This window comes from Populus nigra, chromosome 4 (assembly GCF_951802175.1).
Source record: "Populus nigra chromosome 4, ddPopNigr1.1, whole genome shotgun sequence".
NCBI lineage: Eukaryota > Viridiplantae > Streptophyta > Magnoliopsida > Malpighiales > Salicaceae > Populus > Populus nigra.
The window spans coordinates 10,716,176-10,737,723 of record NC_084855.1 but is presented as its reverse complement, the minus strand read 5'-3'; the positions used below and the strand labels follow the sequence as shown (position 1 = coordinate 10,737,723).

Below are 21,548 nucleotides of genomic sequence, written 5' to 3'. Positions count from 1 at the left end.
ATAATTTTTAATTGAATGGATCGAAATTTTGCTCGAAAGAATTTAAGACCTAGAAAGTTTATTGCATGAGATTTTTTGCATTTTTTTAGTTGATTTTTTATTTTCTTTTACTCAGTTTAAAACTTTTTTATTATCTTTTCAACTTCGTTAATATGTTTTCCCGATATATATAATGAAGTTTAGAAGAGCTGTGATATTAAGTCTTAATTATAAAAAATATTAAGTTATAAAATTCTGAATTGAGTTTTGGTGCGGTGATTCTCCTCGGAGAAATTTTGTGGTGGTTGTTGTTTTTGCTGTCTTTCTTGTGGTAGCACATCTAATATGATAGCAAAGGTCAAGCAAATCTACATTAAAAAATATATCAATAACTACGAAAGAATCCAAGCTCATCCAGGTACAGATGATTCTACTCGGTAAAATCGGGTTCAGATTGCCCGCCATACATCTGTACAGGGTACAAATTAGGGTTTTCGAAATGTGGCCACAATAATCTAGTCGCAGAATAATGCGTAATTTGAAAACTTCAAGTGGCGCATACATGATTGTCAAGAAGGGTCAGTGTGCGCTCTCAGAAACCCAACCAGAGACCATGCTGTCATCCATGGGCTTCAAGCCGCCGCATGATCTAGCAACTGACTCGAATAGTTTCTCTATCTCCGGTGCGCACCTTATGAATGATCGATTCCAAAAGTTGTATCTAGGATTCTGCAAAATACACACAAATAAATCAAAATGATAAACCTGCAGTTAATTCAGATCACGCAATGCAATATTCTTATGAGTGATCACCTTGATGAGCTCGATGAAAGTAATCAGAAGGCCCCACGGATGTGGTCGATTAACAATTAGACGTTCCAAAAGAACTCTTGTAATCTGCTCTTGGATAATTTCCTGCTGACGGCAAAAACCAAAGTAACGAACACAGGCATTTGATACAACCAAAGTAACTAAATAAATCATTTAATTCATCAAAACTGAAAAGGCCTATTTCATAGATTCCTGAAATCTGGAAAAAGAGGCCTTTCAAGTGCCCTCTTCAGATACTCACCACAATACCTCTCATGAAGCACTCTCCTTGGTTTAAGATTACAAGGGGTTATTATCAAGAGGGTGCCAGAGATATCTCACAAAAACGAGTACATCTTCTTTGGAATTAAAAATCCATAATAGATCCTGATTCAAATTTTAAGTGCCACTTACCAAGTTATACAACTAGATTCAGTGATTTGGAGGTGTACTTTTCAGAAACTAGATAGATGTGACAGGACAAGATAGAAGACACATTTGCAGCAGCAAAAACCAAACAAAAACCACATTTTACCTGGTTTGATTCAGCAAATAAGTAAAGCAAAACAAATGAGAAGTAATGTGTGTGGTTATTCGGATAGCGCAGTTGATTAGCAACAGCATTTAGAAAGAGGTATCGGCCTTCTGTGTCTAGGTCCAGTATAAGCGTCTGGTAGATATCTAAAGCAGCATCCACCAAAAATACAGCTAAAGGAACAGTATTTCCAGCCGATTGTCCATGAGATGTTCTTGCCTGCAGCTGCTGGATGGCCTATATAACAATAGAACTTCAGTGAAGCCATTTTTAAAAAAAGAAAGAAAGAAAAGAATATGAAGAAATTAAAATAAGAATCCATTGTTTTGCCGCCTATCCCTTTGCGTATGGAATTCCACCTAACTAAACTAAAAATCAACCAAAACTTCAGAATCTAAACAGAACAAAAATGTCAACAAAGGGCATCAGCAGGGAAAGAAATGCAAGCATTCTCTCAAGGTATTTAGATCATTTTCCTAGTATGCTATCATCTTGTGCATTAGGAAAATTCTCTCACGGCAAGAGAAACTAAAATTAGCAATCCATGTGGTAAAAAAAATAAGGCAACAATTCCAAACGTATAAACACAGAAAAACACCATACTATACAAACATAGATAACAGCAGATAGTCCGTGAGACAACAAGAGGACAACACATGAAGAAAAAGGCTAACAGAATAGACATACCTGCATTCCAGCATAAAGGACAAGGGAGTTGATCAACGGTACATTATAACGGGTTCCGGCAGATGCAGCTTCACTAGGTGAAAGGAGCAATCTCTGCTTCAATTCAGTCAGGAATGAAGAACCCTGTTGCCTAGTCTGCAGACAGATTCAAATTAAATAACTAAGAAGAAAATACTAACAAGGATGATATCAAAACAATATGCGGCAGGTCAGGATGTGAATGATTTATAATGGTGTGTAGTGTGGGAAATAGAACAAAAAATGTCAAGCACAAATGATTGCATAAAGTGATAAAGGTAACGGATGTATATGAAGAAACACGAGTGTTTTTATGTAGTTCAAGAACCAAGAGAAAACATCAAACTGTAGCATAGAGAGGGCGAACAGAAAATACCTTGAGATACTCATCTACATCAGCTTTCATCTGCTTTACTTTAAGAGCTGCATCAACCTCGGAGAGAATGTGAGGAGGTTCCCTAATTTCCGGAAGCAAATCAATCTGAAAAATTTAAACAAAGAACCAAACCCTCCGAGATCAAATTACACAACCATGAAAGTCATTAAAGGATTTGTTAGATAAGTAATTGATTATTGAATAAAAATAACAGACCTTTAAGTTGGGAGTTGATGGATCTGGAAGCCTCATATTGAGGGGGAAAGCACTAAGAATAATATTACGCATTTGTATGCAGCTTGGAGGAATCACATCACAGAAAGTGAAATGGTAATCACAGAGGAACTCAGGGAAATCATGTAGCAGCACCAAAAGCACCCTAAGTGTACCTTTATATAGCAAGTGAACCTACAAAAAGGAACTAGATCAGACACAGCATATTAAGTTAACAATGAGCTGCAAGAACTGGGCTGAATGCAAGTGACATACTGGCACTGCCAGCTCGGCATTCCTCAAATAGGGCTCCAGGAACTGGAACAAGTCTACCAGCAACCGCTGAACATAGGGCCAGCCCTTCTGTGCATTTCCTATGAGCAATCTTGGCATGAAACTCCTATGACTCACCAATGAGAGCCACACATAGCTGCAGAAGCATTTTGACCAAATAAGTGATGCATGAAAAGCAAGGGAAAAGGTACTTTCTGAGTGTAAATTGCCAATTCTGAATAGATAAAATCTATGGCACAACAAGTATGACAGATGAAGAACCGGATCTCTTTGCTCGTAAGTTAAAAGAATCCTAGCTGTGAATGGAGTGGGGAACAATGCACATCACAAAAATTTGGTTCTTCCCATGTATTGCATAACATTGGAAGCTTGTAAAAATGTGGTATGAGCATTTATTATCTACCATCAACATTGCACCTTAAACATTGTTGACACTTGTTCTTTATCACCAGGGAAACAACTTGACAGAACTTTCTACACCAGTTAAGAAAACCACAGCATTTCACGACAGGAATTTGAAAATCCAATTATCGACAGTATTGAAACTGCACTCCTCATATCGGTGAAACATTATACAAGATTGCTCACCATGATATGCTGGATTCACTACCATCAATATTAGAAATTCAGAAAGAAATTTCCTTGCGTGTAATTATAGGTGGCTATTGTCTTTCTTGAAAACATCACTTCCCAACTCCTTGTGATTTTGTTAATGGAATTTTTCCCTAGGTTCAACTTTGAGATCTGTTTCCTCCCTCATCTTCCCTTTTGTTTCTGATTGGAAGGAGGGAGGAAAGGTATAGTCTTGTTAAATCAAGAACTGAAAGGATCATTGAAGATGGTCAAAAACTGAGAATGGTCTAGATGCAAATAAAGAAGTCTACTATCACAGAACAAGCCTAAACACAAGGACCAGAAATAGAACAATTTTACACAACCTTCCCAGTATGTTAAGTGGGTGTAACTGAATGAGGCATCTAGCGAGTTAGCAAAATTGTATTCTTGTATCCTACTTTAAACCATGGTCTCCAACCTATATATTTCTGTTATGGATGCCTTCTTTTATGCCAGCTACTTTACAAAAAGGAGCTCGATGTACCTTTCAGGATATTGTTATATTGTCTACGATCTTATCAAATAGCATTAGCTAGTAGTTGCACAGTTCATGATACAGACCTGAAACCAGGAACTTTAAGGGGCTGCAGATTGTGGAATGCACCAGCAAAGGCTGTCAAGATCTGTAGCATGTGCAATTAATATCAGTGAGCATATGCTTCTTTGAATAGGCACAATGATTGAGGGAATCCAAATAAGCAATACCTGAAAGTTTACACCATCGGCAACAGGCTCTGGGGAAAGGAGATCTTGAAGCCAACTTACAAACAATCTGAAATATGGTCTTGCATTAAAAGAATTTTTCTTCTCCTCTGAATCCTTTTGTATGAATCTCACAGTGATGGACAAGATCTGTTGAAATACCATAAATATCAGGAACATATAAAAATCTAAGAAGAAACAGATCAATGGTAGTGATTTTGCTCCAAGATAAAATTCTAATGATCTTGATGTAACTGAAAAATGCAAGCCCCTATGGATAAGATTTACCTTTGACAAAGGAAAGAGTTTACTTGATCCCTGCTCCACCTGAAGAGACGATGTATAAAATGAAAGATGTTACAGCATCATAAACTACATACAAGATCAAAGGAACAGCAGTACAATGCTGTTAATTAGCATAAAAGCTTACCTTTAGGATTGCAATGACCAATTTTGCATAGATATCAATAGCAAGGAAGGAGAGATTCTGCATTTGATGAGGTGATTGCAGTACACTGGAATTGATCACCTCAGAGGACAAGCAGTGCGCAACAGAGAGCTCCTGAAATATTTTGTAGAAATTATAAAATTGCATCTTGAACATTACCCCTGAAATATAAGTTAAAAGGAAAGGAAAAGTACCATGAGTACGCGAAAAAAGTGATCTGTCATCTCGTCCCCCTTCAGCAATCCATTTTGATGCAGCTGTAAGATGTAATGGTTAGAAGCTGCGTCATTTGCACCAGGAAGTTCACATATCCGATACCATTCCGCAAAAAGCATGGAAACCTACATTTCACAAGAACAACATAAACATCTGAAAAATACCAGAAAAAGCATTAATAATTTTCACACTTCCCAACTATTAAAGCAAAACAAAGACAACACAATGGAGATACATGTCATCAATAAGTGATGTTTGTGTTGCGTAAGAGCAGGGCAGAGAGATCAATGTATTCTAAAAATCCTTTTACCCATAAGAAGATCACATGGTCCCTTAAAATCTCAATGTATCTTCCAAGAAATGATTTTGATCAATCTCAGACAGCAAGTGGCATCGCTGTCAGGTTTCAGCAATTACAGCAAGCTAACAAAGCAATAGACTTCCCCAGGTAACGTAAGGAAAAAAAAAACTGCTTGCAGATGCCAATTAGAGAAAAATATGAGAGCCCTAAACTTCTCATTAAACTATTTGAGCTCCAGATACCTGCTCGTGAAAACCATCTGGTTCCACAGTTTCAATGTTGCTATATTCTTCCCTGCTAGCTATCAACTGACTGGAAGGCTGTTTCCAAAAAAAATAAAGTATGAAGTTCAAGAATCAGACCAAGCACAAAAGGGAGTGATGTATAAACCATGCAATCTCCACTGACTTTGTCTCTAGACTGTCTTGTCTTGTCCTCCTTTCCAAGAGCTGGACTAGTTAGAGCAGCTGCATTGACACCAGGATTCCTAGCAATCTCAATAAGCTGTTGTAATGACTCGGAAGATCCAGGTTTTGCGGCAAGCTGCAAGTCAGAATCACCAAGAAAAGTCAAACAAAACAGCATATAATGAACTCCTAACATAAAGATGTAAGAATACAACCTTGGCCAGAGCATCGACAAGATTGTGGAGTTCAGAGATGACACTGGATTCTTCAACAATCAAAGCTTGGATGAGGGAAACAGCAAAGTCCGTTGCAACCTCTGTTCATTTTATGGAATTAGTTAATGAAATCAAGTGTGATAATGTCTACCCATTATACAATAAGAATGCCCTAGACGTACTATTCCTTCCCCCATCAATGAGTTTTGCCATATGAACATTGTACTCTGCAAGGTTGAGCAATTCACTACGCATCAGGCCAAGGGTAATATCTTTATTGAACTTTCGCTCCTCGTCTGAGTAAATCACCTGTAAAAAATAGAAAACTGGTGTAATTAACATCCATAAATGCAAATAGAAGAACAATTAAACAAAATCAAGACAAGAAAAACTTGTTATCGTTTGAATTAAAGAGGAAGAATATAAGTTACTGCATCTGGACACCGACTCACTCTGCTATCAAAAGTCATGACTACAATACAACAGAGCTAGAGAATGTCATGCACAACCTAATATGTAAAAAGTCAGTAAGGCATACCCAGCTAGTGAGTTCTTTAACCACAAGCTTGCACACATCACGAATAGCAGCCAGAATAGCAAGGCAGGCATTAACGTGAAAACTGTTCGATGCATTCTCATATAAACCCTTGAAAACCTGTATGACAATTAGAAAAACTGAACTCATGAAAAACATAGAAAAAACTATGAGCAATTGTTTAGTTCAATGGATATTAGAACAGCCAGAAGAAATCATTAGTGAACAAGAAGCAGCAACCACTATAGCCAGACAATAGAAAATATCATAAGTAGTCAATGAAAAAGGAAGCACACCTTTTGTGCTACAGCCAAGGCAGCCTCATCTCGACTGACACATCTACTTATGATTTCAGGAACCTCTGCAACTACCCCCTGAACACCAAAAGGACAGTTATATTTTACATGACCAAACTCAAATTCACATAAAAACAATTAAGAGATGTAAGAAAATTAGGTGTGGGCAGAAGAATATAATTCAGAACCATATCAACAGATAGTGTAAAAGGATACAAAATTAGAAGACAGTCAAGAATGTGTGATTTGAAAGCAACACATACCAAAAGGAATGGAAAGAAGCAGTACCTGGATTTCAGCTTCTCTAGAATCACTAGTCACCAAAGTCTCCAACTGAAACCATATAAGATGGGATATCAGCAGAAGAATATAACCATTTTCAGTGCAACAACTAAAACAAGTACATGCGAGAAGATCAAAAATCTTCGCAACAATGACATCACAGAGGCCTCTGGTTACAATTACATCCCCTATCCCTTAGCCTAATTGGGAAGATAAAACATTTGACCTGGGTGCATATATATATTCTTCTCCCAAAACCATGTCCAAAAGAAAGGATGGGTGCATCTTACATAAAAACAAACGTGCCTAGGCATACAACTAACCACTTGCTCTGAAACATAACAATCAATAAAATGGATGTGGCAATTTAGACACAAGCAAAAGGATTCAAACAAACCTTCTGCGCAATAATCTGGTACTTGTCCAACGCATCCCTAGTGTTCAATGAAGCATCTGCAATGCTACTCCCAACACGCTCAGAAGCAACTGATGAAGATGATGGTTGAGAAGAAACTCCCGCTTCCTTCAGACAAAAAGGTACCACAAATTTTTTAAAAAAAAAAAATTGGCCCCAACCATGTCAAAACAGAAGTAGCAAAATTTCTTCCAACCTTTACAACATCTGAGGATTCCACTGGACCAAGTTCAGAGGAAGTGGTAGCAGAAATTGAAGCACTGGTGGAATTGTTTTCAGAACTTTGTTGGATAACACCATCAGCCGTCGCACTATGAATTGATGCAGCACTGAAACATAAAATGCAGAATTTTGAAACTTCAGCATTCAAATTTTTGAAAAACCAGAAATATCAAGTACCAATAAATAACCATAGAACACCTAAGAAGTGCAGCTGAATTAGATTCAATGGCTTCTGAAGCCACATCCAATGAAACTGAACCGTATGCACTAGCAAGACCAGTAGCACCAGAAGAAGCAGAACCCGTAGGGATGACATGTGAGCTCTGGCTAGATTGGTTTTGCCACGGAAGCCGAACAAAATCCTGCATACAATAGGGGAAAGGAAGGAGGGAGTTCAGGGAGGGAATTATTAACTTTTAAGTGCTTTCTTTCTGAGAACCACACATACCATATGGAAGAGATCAACAGGCATTTACCTCATAAACTCGCTGTTGAGAGGGAGTCAAGTGACCAGGCTTGGGGCGAAGGGCCTCAGGTACAACGCCCATAGAACTTTGGGTGTACATGTTTGCATCAAAAAATGCTGGACCAACACCATCTCTATGCTTCCTTCTTAGAAGTTGTTGAGCTATTTCCATGTCAATGGTTTGTATGGCCTGCATGAAACACCCATGACAAGAGGACTACATTAATCTGCCACATCTTTGATCAGATAGTGTAGAGCTATTTCATGATGATTTTTTCATATTATTTACGAGAACAAGCCCAAACTAATATTGATTTCCTGCATACCATGCCTGGTTCTTTCTCAACAAAAGAAAACACATAACTAGAATGAAAATAATGACTGGACAAGGATAAGCAACCAACCAAGAATAGAGAACATTAGCCAACAACAAACAATACCAAAGCAAAAACCTTACAAACTAGAACTTAAATTCTACTGAAAATTAGCTAAACACACTCCTGAAAGTGTCATAGAAGCAAAGTTCCATATGGAAACCAAAAAGACCACCCAATACCACAATTTCCTCAAATGTGAATAATTTTTAAGATTCAGGATTTTGATTCCATCCAATTAACTGTTTAGTGCCCCTAAAAAAGCATCTAATATATCCTACTCTCCCAGAGTAACTTCATATACAGCCATGATATGTTGCAAGGACTCCGCTTTGTCCAGTCACACCTGTGTTGACATGACACAAGTAAATTGGGAGACAATGACAACAAGCAGCTTATGAATCTTGATGGCAGAGACAAAAGAGAATGATTTAGGCATTGAGAGAGAGAGAGAGAGAGGCGAGAGACTAAATAACAAAGAGGGTTTTTCAGACAGCAGTAAAGAGTGTGAGCAAAACAGTAGCATTTAAACCAAGGTTACAAAGCCAGCCATTTTGTGTATTCAAATTGCCCAATTTTTAAAGATGATTTTGTAATGAAGGAGTTGCAACAGTTTTGAACTAACCTAAATAAATACAGCCCTAGTGTAAACAATGCCCAATTCAAAATGAGTCTATTCCTGGTAAGCAGAAAATCCAATATTCTAAAACTAGGTCAATATGTGGATATTCATGGTTAACACATTCCCTTGTTCATTTCCAAATTTTGGACACTGCTGAGTCACCATTTCCTAAAATTTAAAATTTACCAGTTTTTATACTTAGATCACACCTGTTGCACGTGCCCAAGTAAAAAGCAACATAGTCGATGATACATGTCAGGCTCTTCATCCAACACCAACAAACAGGTGTTTCCAAGGAACACCTTAACTAACCCTTGCCTACTCTAAACTACTACTGGGATCTTAACATGAGCACCACAAATGGGGGAGAGCCAAACTCATTAACTAGCATAGACATGATATATAAATTATATGCATGCCACATTACTCAAGAATAAAAACACCTCCAAACTAAGAAGTGGTTAATGCAGTAGGTGTATATCAAAGCTAAAACCGGAACCTTATCAGTAGCAGCCTGTTCAATCACCGCACACCCAAGATCAAGGTTATCATTAGTAACAAGTTGCACAGCATGCTCCAGAATTTCACTTGTTAAGGAGAAACCCTGAACTGAATTCCTTAGCTGACTTGATATTGAACTACGTAATGGCTCCTGGCAAACAGAGAACACCAATTTATCGTAATGAGAAAAAAGAATATCAAATAAAATGATCTCGCTTCAAGTTCCAAATAAACAAAGGAGAAAGAAGAGCTAAGTAGTTCTGTGACAGAAAAAACCTTGCATGTTACATGAGCTAAGCTTCCAGCCAAACTGGCAACCATTAAGTGCGCTGCATTATATATTCGTGTTTCATCGGATTCCATGGCATAATCCTATAATTGAGTAAGACATGATTGGAAGGCATTAGAACATGTCTGAGAAATAACAATGTTAAAAGTATCTAAAACATGTGGATATATTTGGTTCCAGATAACAATGCTATGGTTAAGAGACAAAATATGAATGTGTTAGCAACCGAAGAAAAGAGAATTTTGATCGAGATGAGATGACAGCGCCTGTGGAGCTTGCTGCCAAGATAGATACAGCAAGCCCCGGTATATAACTATATATGGCACTAAATTCTTTGTTTAAGTCAACATCCAAACCTTCAAAACAAGCTCTTTTGTTGTCTGTGTTGCAATAGAAACACTTCTCTGAACAATACCAGACACAATATCTTTGATGGCTCTGTCCATTACAGTAGGAACCAGTCTGTAAATTGTTAATGAGATAAAGACTATCAGACAAACACGAAACAAAGTAACTATAAAGCATGATGAGACTAATGTAGAAACAGTTTGAACCTTTGAAAATGCACATGTAAGCCCCAAGAATTTAACTTCTGATTGATAATAACATGAGTTCCGATGTTAGGTATTGCTGTGGGAAGCTGCAAACACCAGAGAACTTGTAAATTAGAGACAAATAAGTCAGTCTATTGTCAGACTAACAGCATATGAACTTCAATGCACCTGACTAGCCGGAAATGTTGACTGGGATGGAGTAGCTTGGAATAGTCCTTGTGCAGAAGGGAGCTGATCAGACAAGCCTAATGCAGCTAGTTTTTCATCCTCCATCAATGTACCCGAAGAAAGATGGACAGGAGAGGTGTACTTAAGACACCAAGCAGATTAAACCTCAGAAACATATCAACAGCTGCTTAGAAAAAAATAGAAAACCAAATGCACACAAACCTGAGATAACATATGAGCATGAACGCCAGAATTAGGTGGGCTTGCACCCTCAAGTGGTAGCTCAACATGATTTAGGGGAGATATAATTCCAGATTTAACTTCTGGAAGCATCTGTGGTTGGGATGCTCCTACATCTTTATTGGAAAAATCAGGATTCCCTTCAATTTCCCTTTTCCGGTCCTTAAGAAGAGAAGTTGGTGCTATGTCCTTCATATCTACACCAAGGTTCTTGAACAATACCTGAAGTGCCAAAAGAATATCATTAACAAACAACCAAAAACAGCATCATCATAGTAGGGCTTCTATAACAAAAAAAAAATGTACATGCAGTTGGCAAGTGCTGATTGTATTCCAATACCTCTATATCAAATTTGAGGTTCATTTTCAAGTTCGGCATTGAGTAGATCTCAGCCAGCAATCCAAGAATGCCCATAGTCCAAGGATTAGGAGGTTGGTACGCTAGACTGTTTTGGCATGGCTCTAGAACCTACAGCAAGTAACAGAATGTAAGAATTATACAGCAACCAGATTCAGAGACATTCAAATTGTCAAAATTCGTACCTTGGATGTAAATGGTATAACTGCAATCATCAATCCCTTCTCATATGCCTGCCCAATGACAAGATTAACTCGAGTGAATATATGATTCTTAATTGATAAAAAATAAAGATGAAAAAGAAAAATCGAATGAGACTTGTTATTATTAAAGAACACCACTTCTCCATCTAAAAGAATCACCTCCATGATCAAAGATTTGGGATCTATCTCACGTGCCCTCAGAACTTGGTTCCTTCCAATAGTTAATTTCCCAAGCCAGCTTCCCAAATTTTTAAGCAATGAACGCTCTTCTGAACTAGATTTTATAAGCTCTGATCCCAAAAGAACCTGAAAACAGAACAAAAGGTAATACTTATCTATTGTACTTTTAAACTGAAAAGGACTTATTCATGCTACTTGATTTTCAGAAAATGAAGTTGCTTAACAATGTCCAGTGCACAAAGTACACATCATGACACAAACCTTGCAGTTTTCATATGTGGCTTGGACAATCTCCTTATTTAAAGCTTTTGAATTAACTTTATCAAGGAACTTCAAGTACAAATCATGAAAATTGGGCTCAATGCTTGCTCTGAATGAAAACATTAACCAAGACCAATAAGGAAGAGGAAACAACACAAATAATTAACATATTACTTAAATATGCATAGAAAGAATCGGGAAAGGATAATTGGGAGAGGGTTCTGACCTTTTCATGACCATGTACTGCGCAAACCAGGGATAGTACTGCTCCTTTAGTATTTCAGTAAATTCTTTTGCTTTAGGTTCAACATTTGATACTGAAATATTATTAATCATGAATGATACTTTGTCATGAATCTCTGATCCTGGAGCCTGTAAACAAAAATTAAAACCAAATAACTACAGTGCACAAGAAAATATGAAATTATTTATTTTTATTAATATGTTATTTGAAAGAGAAGTAAAGGGCTTAGGACTCCTTCATATAAGGAACAAATATGAAAACAAAATAATTCAAAGAGAAATTAAAAAGAAATTAACTTTGCAATGTTAAAGGCCATCAGAAAAAATTCCTGCAAGCAAACACCATGAGAAGACCAAGATTAAATTATATCCCACAACAGCTTCTTTGTAATTCAAATGTTAAAATTCTCTATTTTTAAACGTAGAAATATTCCAGATTCAAGGACCATTCTCTTTCCAAGCCACAAATGCAAGGGTAAAAGCTCCTCTACCCACTTGGAAACACCCACCTATTTATCCAACAAAGGCTAAGGGCTTGCTACGCAACAACCTGATTAGCAAACCATACAAAGAAAGCTTTCCAAATGCTAAATAAAGATGACACTCATCATTACATGATGTGCAGTGCCCCCCATTGCATACAAATTGCTTGACCACCAATAACCAAGGCCCATTGAAAAGGAAGATTTCGGGAAATATTACATGGTAAAAGTTAGAGTAGATGGCTCAGCTCGGCCCCTTACAAAACAAATTGCCACTGTAGAATTTGAAGACTTCAAAATAAATACCAATTTTTTGAAACTTCCTAACTTCAAAAGAATAGAAAGGGTAGCTCCATTCAGAGTTTAATACTTAAATGACCAAGAAAATTTTTCTTTCCCAAATAAGTTATCAGCATAAATAAGGTGTGAGGATAGTAGTTGCAAGTAAAAAAACATCCCTTGATGGATAAAATTAATAGAGGGGGAAAGGGCAGTAGCTCGTATTCAATTTCATACTTAAAGGGGCCTCTACACATCTCTAGAGAAAAAATTGAATGCTACCATAGGCCTCCATCCATTATCTGTAGAAAATACTACCACTTATGTGAAACGTAGTACCTCTATTGGTGTTTCTCTTCTCTCAGCAGCAGCCATAAGTGTTTCGATGTTCAATGCAGAGCCAAACCCTGTATTGAATATTGATTCGTATATAATGCTGACAAAAGCATGTTTAAAACAGTTGAAGGTATGGTAGCTTAATGTAAATATCATTATCATTTAAGGAGCTTACTGGTGGAGGTAACTACTCGGAAAGGACGGACAGAACCAGGAGAAGACAACAAAGCCGAAGAAGTAACTGTACCCTGCAATCACAACTTGAGAATAAGATGAAGAACTATAGGAATGAAATTCAAATATTAACCCCATCACATTAATTGATAGCGGAGGCTACCTTCTGAATGCTAGAAACATCACTTGAGGGGGCAACTGAAGATTGCACACTGGAAGATAGAAATTGTTTACTCTCATTAAATGGAGCCGCAGATGCAAATTGTTTAGTCTCATTAAATGGAGCAGCAGATGCTTTCAAACGGTCATCGAGAGAACTTTCATGTCTCTGTTGAAGATGGAGTGTAGAGGAAAGCTGCTGCCCAGCCTGTTGAATGTTAATGCTATTTGACTGCAATGATGACACAAGGTTAGAGAACAAAACTACAAAGGCTGTTGAGACTATTAATTAGTTTGACCAACTAGTTTAGCCCCTAATCTAGTTGCAGTTATGATCAGATTATGATATAAAAATGTCATATTTCAATGGACAAACAAATTTGAAACAGAAGCAGTAATGTATTGATAAGACAATGCAATGGCATCAGGGAGCTGGAGGTACAATGGTCCCAGTGAGAAGCAGATGCAGAGATGGTGGTGCCAAGAGTGTGGTGGTAACATACAAATTAAAAGTTTTACCTGAACATGGAACACCAGCTCAAAATGTCCTCAATCACCTTAATTTTATTTCTTTAAGAGGGTAGTCAAAATACAGACTATTAATTGGAGCACTGAACATCCTTGAAAAAAGTTATGAGATATCTGATGCATTCACATGAGACAATATAAAATCCAGAAAATGTTCATAGTTGCAATCCATGGTTGAAAATAAAATGAAAGAAGAATCAGATGTGCTATGATTTATATATTTTGCAATAAAGAGATAGGCATGTATGTGTGCCCAAAACTCCAGCTCCCTGACACTATTGCACTGACTTATCACCAATAGCTACTTGTACTGCAAATATGTTTATGGATTGAAAACAAAGGTTAATAACAAAATTTAAAAAATTCCACCACATCAAAGAAACTAATTTTGATGTGAATTTTAATCTAAATATCTTAGATGGAACCCTTGCCAAATCTTCATGTATCAAGTTTCCATCATTTTAAACAAAATTATGTCAAATATCTTCTGAACATCTCAGGTGGTAAGCAAATACATGTTGATCCAGTTAAAGCTATTAATGCTTAAGACAAAAGGAGGAGCACAAATTCTAAGCATCAAAAAAAAAAAATACACAGTTCCTAACCTCTCCATTTACTGAGGCAGCCTGAGACAAACCATGGTGATGAGCAGCAGAAGCATTGTTAATTCCATCTGATTCCAAATGCCCTGATGAAATCCTGGCAAGTGCTCGTTCAATGAAAGCAACAAGCTCAGCATGAGTGCCACGCAGATGCGATATTTGTAAGATGTGATTGCAATACTGTGGCCATTCAATCAAACGATCCACAAACTTCTCCAACGCCTTGGTCCCAAACACAAACATCTGCAAACAGTGGTCATACACGACATTATATATATGCATATATATATATATATATATAGAGAGAGAGAGAGATAGAATGGTTGAATGTCGCTTAGGGATGATGACAGACTTTGGAATCTGGAGGTTTCCGAAGCGCGTCTAAAACACCACGCAAGGCAATCCCAAGAGTGAGATGAGTAACAAGCTGGTGCTTGATAACAGAACCTGAAATGCAATTCAAAAACACGACCACATAAATCTGCTGAATACATTCCAAATCACATTTATTTGCATAAGTATATATATCTTGAGATTACTTAAAGCAGGTACTGAAACTCCAAGCCAAAGTCATGCAGATATTCACAGCTTCATGCCTCATGCTACAAAAATGCAAATACCAGTAGCAATCACAGGCAAATAGATATCTGATTTTATAAATGGATTTTCATTCAAGCAGTAAGCAGTCAACTTCTTCAATCAAGTTGTATGCAATCAAATAAAAAACATATGCTGCAATGCAAACTTATATCAGCTAAACTACATAGAATTCATCACAATATTTTTTTTTGAAAGAATGATACAAAAATACAAAAAAAATAGGTGTGCAGTTGTGAGTTACACGTATCAAAAATCAAATACCATAACATTTTTCTACAAAGGGGCCCTATTTTGGACAAGCAAATACATGTTGAAGCTCCAAACTCATGGACAGGCAAAAGGAGGTTCAATATGATTAAAAACAACTAAGTATATGATAGCAGAGTTAAAATTGCACAGGCAGCACCAAGAACTTGAGCTCTTAAGCATAATTATTAAGACACAGCCAATCAAGGTGACTTGATACCAGGAATTGGACTAGAAGGCTAGAAAGATGAGCCATGCTATTAACTTTAACCTCTAAAATGAAGCTCACCAAAAAGAAGAGCAGCAATTTTTAGTTGCCTTTCAGGATACTTTGGGAAGAATCTATATTCTTCAAATAGATTGCCAATCATGCACTCAAAAATCAATTGTTCCCTGTAAGTGATTTCAACAAGTGATTAGTCGTACCACTTAAACCAAAAGTCTCTGATAGGACCCACAAAAAAATAAAAAAAATTAAACATCAAAATAAAATATTAAACACCAAAACCCTCAAATGAGCACCACAAAAATCATCTAAAACTAAGATGATACAGGTCCGAAAAGGTATCGTCAGCTTTCACACTAACACCTTTCATACTTGTCTGTCAAAAAAAACACTAATAAAAATAACTACAATTATTTCAAATGCTTGGAGGAGACAGACACGTGCAGCGTATGCAAAAAAAACAATTCAGGATGTATGAACAAAACATGAGTAAGAATCAAACATAATTCTTCACCAAAATTATTGTGGTTAGTATAATTTTAAGGCTAACTTCCAAAACTCTATAAATGCACATTTATTATAATTAGATTACTAATAAAGTTTAAGGACATGGGATGTAGAGTTTGTTTGGGAATGCGGTGCAAACAGCGTTCCCTCAAATTTTGAATTTTTTTGCTAAAAATTATTTTTTTATGTTTTCAGATCATTTTGATGTGCTAATATTAAAAATGATTTTTAAAAAATAAAAAAAATATTATTTTGATGATTTCTAAGTGAAAAATACTTTGAACCGCATTCGCTACCACAATCTCAAACACACCCGTAGGAAGATTCCAAAGGAAGCAAACGCTTTATAAAGATTAACATTATACCTTTTCACAGAAGATTCCTTGAATCGAGCAAGCATTTGAACCATGGAATCTATTGTCAGATGACCAGAAAACATTTGATGGAAATAAGAGTTTGCCTCTGCCTCAACATCATCCGAAAACCCATCAGGGGTAGATGAATCTGCCGAGCTACCATTCTGCAGCCTTGGATTAGAGTCCATAACTGTTACATGCAACCTTTCCATTTCCTCAGAAAGCTGGGTAGATATAACTAAGCTGGTGTGGGCTTTAAGGACCTGAAAAGTATGCAGAGATTTAGAGTATCACCATGCAATTGTATGGAGAAGACCACAATCAATTAAGTGTAGAGGTTAGAACCTTCAGGAAGGATGAACCAGTCTCTGAATAAAGATTCACAATGGTACTTTGAGGATGAATAGGTTTGGCAGAAAAATCCTGTGATCCACCAGGCTGAATCTCCTTAAGAAACTTGAGACATTCCTGCACAGTTGGAAAATACACACCATGTCATGTATAGCTATTTCCATCACTAAACCGTAATTTAACTTGGTCATATTAAAATGCATTTAGAATCCCAGAGATAAGATTTGGCAAAACCAAAAATTATCGGCACCTTCATGAGGAGTTTAGAAGGACAGCTGAACATTACCTCGAAGAATGAATCCTTGTATGTAATTAAATTATTACCCAGCCACTTTTCAAGGTCTATAAGCTCTTTTCTTGAGGCGAGGGCTGCTAATCTGATACCAGAAGGAAAGGGAATCATGTCTAATACCGATGACAAAATCTGCGCAAGGAACAAGAAATATGAGCTCAGAAATAATCGTGCACAAAACTAGCAACAAAGAAGCATAACTAAAAGATGAATCCAGAAATGAATAATCAGTAAGAATAATGCAAGGTTATGGAAAAAGTTCCCACAAAATGGCAGCTTTAAAATTTTGCAGGAGGTGATGGAACTGTGAAACAGCTAGAACAAAAAACAAGTCGTGAATTCTCTCCATTTACCTTTAGCTCTTGACAAGCATCCAATATCTCAGTCATGATGTTTGGTTCAACATTGTGAGCATCTACAAATCCCCGCAACACAAGATTAGGGTTCAGATGCCAGAGGTAAAGCATCATACCACTACCAGCAGCACTTTTGATTATAAGAGGGAAAACCATAAAAGACACTTCATATTGGAGGAGGCAGTAGGCAGTCTGCAATAAGAGAGGTAAAATTGATCAGCCAAACAAATATGTAGGATATAATTCCAAGCATCATGAATAAAACAAGAGAAGTACATTGATATGTGACATCCCAAGAAGCAACAATTCTGGACAGTGTTTGAGAGGATACTCAAGCATTGATCGAACAGAACTAGCATGACCCCTCTCAGCCAGTTGACAAAGCATATCCAAAAGGTCAAGGCACACCCACGCATGATTAGAATGCCCAACTTGAAGCTTATGGCCATGCAAAGCATCAATATAGTTCTGCAAGAATAGCAAATAACTTTTCAGTATCAGAAATGGGATTACCTCAGAACGGAAGCTAAAAAGAGGGTAGAAAGGCACCATACCAGCTGCCTTCCAGATTGGGCAAAGGTGAACACTTCTGGTGGTGCCAGTATCGCATGTTTCAGAAAAGATAGCTGACCTTCAGTATTCTTCCAAAGAGACCCATAGATGGCATGGAGAGGGAACGGATCCTGCAAATATCAAAGATACAGATTCATAACCAGAAAACAAAAATCCCTGTTTAAGCAATAATTGGCACTCACATGGGCCATTAGTTAAAAACATTGCTTGAGAATCATATATGTTAATGATGATCATGCATGTTGCAGCTGTAATTAGCGACGGGGAATGGAGGTGGCCACATCCATGAACAGGTGATATGGTGAAAATTCAGAGTGCTATATGTGGCATTATATATCTCCTTCCAATGGTGAAGATGACAGGGTCTTATGGAAACTCACTCCTGGAGGTAACTTTACATGCAAAAGTTTGTGGGGATCAATAAGAGCATAGAACTGTAGAGTTGAGTGGTTTAAGCTGACTTGGGGTCCTCTATATGTACCTAGACAAAGTTTCAATGCTTGGCTGGCTATCCTAAATCGGCTTTCTACTAAAGTTCAACAAGTGAGAGTGGGGATAAATATTGAGCCCCTATGTGTTCTGTGCAGTCAAGAGAGGGAAGATGGGATCATATGTTTTTTACTTGCTCGTTTGCTAAAGATGCTTGGAGTTCTATTTTCCAATTGTGTGGAATTCAAAGAGCTGTAGGAGATTGTGTGGGATTCAAAGAACTGTATGAGATTGGCAATATGAGTTTGATTATGCCGAAAGAATTTTGAAGAAGAAGTGTTTTTCTTCTGTTATCCCCGGGCTTGCTTTGTGTGGGGTCATTTATTCTGTTTGGAAGGAGAGGGATGTCGGGATCTTCAATGGAAAAAGCTCCCAAGCCACTGTTGTAGATGCTCAGATTGTTCAATTGATTCAGTTCAGATTGTGCAATACGAGTTTTCTACATGAGGCTTGAAACAATCCTAAAATTTGCTGATCTCGGTAATTTGATCATTATCAGCTTCATTGTTTAGTCTTCATTCTAGCATTGTCTTTGTATTGATTTCTGGGCTTTGTAGCAGGTTTTAGTCCCCTGCTTGGTTGTTTCTTGATGAGATAAATATCATTCACAAAAAACAAAACAAAAAACCTTGTATGTCCAGAAACAGATCTTGACACGACTCTACCAGTGCAAGTATTTCACATATTACGAAGATGTACCTGGCATGTCTGTCTATATACAGACATCAGAAAGGAGAATGCCTCCTCATTAGGTATGTAAAATCCTTCATGATCCAGGTTTTCAATGACTTGAATCCAGTTAGTACCAGGAGCCTGTAAAAAAGCATAAATATGCAATGATTTAGGGAACTCCTCTTAGAAAATGTCACATTTAAAGCAAAAGGCAAAGATAATAAAAACAGAACTGAACTCACAAGTTGCTTGATAGTCTTTACAAGGACGTCAATGTCCCAGGAGCTTAACTGTGGAAGATCAGTTGTAATGTTACAACCAAGAGCCAAACCAAACGTTGAAAATGTGCTCTGGTTGTCCTCAAGACCGGTAAGGTTGCGGGCAATTGTTCCAAGTATCTTAGAAATGGTAACTTCTGTCAGTGGTAGAAAAGGGGATAATATTTCTTTGCAGTGCAACACATCAAATGTGCATCCATAGCCTAACTCTTTCACAATATCTCCCAGGCTCATCTCCTCCTCCATTTCAGCTAAAATAGCATCAAATTCACTATCTGTACTTCCATGGAAGAGATCCATATTCCTACAAAACCAAAAAAAGTGCATTGCAGGTATTATAGACCACTGAGTTTTACAGTTATAGTCAATTACCAGGCCAAGTAAGAAAAGAGACTACCTCAAAAAATTGGCCTCGCGCAATTCATCAGAAATCAACGGAGTTAAAACAAATGGGACAACATCTTTGGACTGCATTAACGACAACATCTGCATAAAGTTATCAACATGCTTGGAAAGCCCCTCAGACCGCTGGAGGAACATAACAATATTCTGAATTTGCTCAACAGAGTTCATTGGAACAGGATTTGCACACAATTCCTCAATTTTAGCCACACAGAACTTCTTAGCTGAAAAACCAACAAGCCCATCAATAAAATGTACAATAAAACTCCAACCCGATAAAATGCAAGAAAAAAATAACATTAAAACAACAACTCACCGAACATCCTGGTATCAGCATTCTCTGATTCAGAGAGCGCAAGACCAGTGCCAATTTTCTCAGCCACAGATAACTTCAATAAATTGGACAACTTCTCTAAGAAATCTTCAGTGATCTCCGTACTTTTTAAAGACTGACAAAACACGGTAGCGAAATTGGGTTTGTCCAAAACAAACTTGAAAACCGATGCAAGTACAGGTTCCAAATGCATGTTTGTCAAGTCAGTCTTCAAATAATCCAAACATGTTTGGAGCGTCAAAATACTTCCTTCAAGTTCATACTCCATAAACTGCATTAATCCACGACACCCAAACAAAACCTCTGAATCTTAGCCAGCAACAAATAATTAAATTTAAAAACAAAAACAAACTCGATTGTGACCTCATAATAACTAAATTAACTTCCATGCTTAAAATAATTTCTTATTTTGTTTCCAAAGATAGCCGGTCAAAAAAAGCGTGAAATTTTAGGGTTTTTAGAAAAAAAATTAAAAGAGAGAGAGAGAGAGAGAGAGTGAAAAATAAACGATCGATAGCAAAATTAGGGATAATAAAGCAATGTAAAGAGAGTACCTGACAGAGGTCACGAAAGACGGAATCGACGTTAGCTTCGTTCAAGGAATGAAGGAGGAACCGAATCTGACTCGGTACTGTTGAAGATAACTCGATCATGGCGAGTGACTCAGTGAGTGAGAGATAAATTAGGTTTTTTTTAGCTTTTTGGTTTTACAGTGAGAGAAAGCAGGAAGGAGGTGGTTCTGAAGATTTTTACACGAAAAGCAAACTGAGAATTGATGAAGAGAGGTTCTCTTATGTTGAGTGTAATAATATTTTAGAGCAAATGACAAGTGTGGTGTTTGTCTGGGTTTCGCGACGGTCACCATAGGGTGTGGGTAGGGATGAATATGTCGAGTTACTTACGTGCCACGTAGCGAACAAAAATGATTAGCGCTTCTCTCTGTTTTGTAATTGCATTTGCAGGATCAGGAAAAATCATTATCTCTAAATTAATTTTTAATTCTAAAAAAGTCCTGATACTAAACAAAATTCTTTATAATCTTTAAAAAAATGGACACTTATAAGGTTAATAATTTTAAAAAATATATTTTTATTTAATTATATAATAATAAAAATAATCAGTCCCAAAATTAATTATCAACCCAATACTTAAATATTTGTATCTAATTATTTAATGTTTTGATTGTTACTAAACAACTCATGTATGCTTCCATGGTAAAATTATATTATAATTACTAAAAAATTAAAAATTATATCTTCTAATTTCTCATGATATAATTGA

At 37.0% G+C, this 21,548-nt stretch overlaps 1 protein-coding gene across 1 annotated transcript; it reads right to left on the bottom strand.

Moving 5' to 3' along the window:
* Positions 1-325: 325 nt before the first annotated feature.
* LOC133692363 (uncharacterized) lies at positions 326-21,129 on the bottom strand. Its single transcript, XM_062113246.1, has 51 exons — positions 20,822-21,129; positions 20,250-20,538; positions 19,929-20,157; positions 19,496-19,835; positions 19,281-19,394; positions 18,074-18,202; positions 17,796-17,987; positions 17,517-17,711; positions 17,158-17,295; positions 16,866-16,988; positions 16,530-16,783; positions 15,721-15,824; positions 14,938-15,032; positions 14,589-14,828; positions 13,460-13,687; positions 13,298-13,370; positions 13,126-13,193; positions 12,009-12,154; positions 11,783-11,891; positions 11,501-11,647; positions 11,324-11,371; positions 11,121-11,249; positions 10,763-11,002; positions 10,541-10,681; positions 10,373-10,458; positions 10,175-10,280; positions 9,806-9,901; positions 9,528-9,680; positions 8,043-8,222; positions 7,765-7,928; positions 7,541-7,673; positions 7,327-7,452; positions 6,936-6,980; positions 6,648-6,725; positions 6,355-6,471; positions 5,999-6,125; positions 5,817-5,917; positions 5,603-5,737; positions 5,437-5,514; positions 4,872-5,018; positions 4,660-4,791; positions 4,518-4,556; positions 4,233-4,379; positions 4,089-4,150; positions 2,895-3,048; positions 2,622-2,813; positions 2,406-2,510; positions 2,012-2,146; positions 1,325-1,561; positions 793-894; positions 326-708 (listed from the first exon to the last, which is right to left on the bottom strand). Exons 1-51 carry the CDS (start codon positions 20,918-20,920, stop codon positions 559-561), a joined length of 7,197 nt encoding a protein of 2,398 aa, XP_061969230.1. The 5' UTR covers positions 20,921-21,129; the 3' UTR covers positions 326-558.
* Between the last annotated feature and the right edge of the window lie 419 nt (positions 21,130-21,548).

What these genes read in the sequence shown, in the direction of transcription:
- LOC133692363 (XM_062113246.1), bottom strand. Translation starts at nt 20,920, where the DNA reads ATGATCGAGTTATCTTCAACAGTACCGAGTCAGATTCGGTTCCTCCTT. An exon ending in TGGTCATTGCAATCCTAAAG is followed by an intron (nt 4,557 to 4,659) that starts GTAAGCTTTTAT and finishes TCGTCTCTTCAG; the next exon opens with GTGGAGCAGGGATCAAGTAA. An exon ending in CATCAACTCCCAACTTAAAG is followed by an intron (nt 2,511 to 2,621) that starts GTCTGTTATTTT and finishes TAAATTTTTCAG; the next exon opens with ATTGATTTGCTTCCGGAAAT.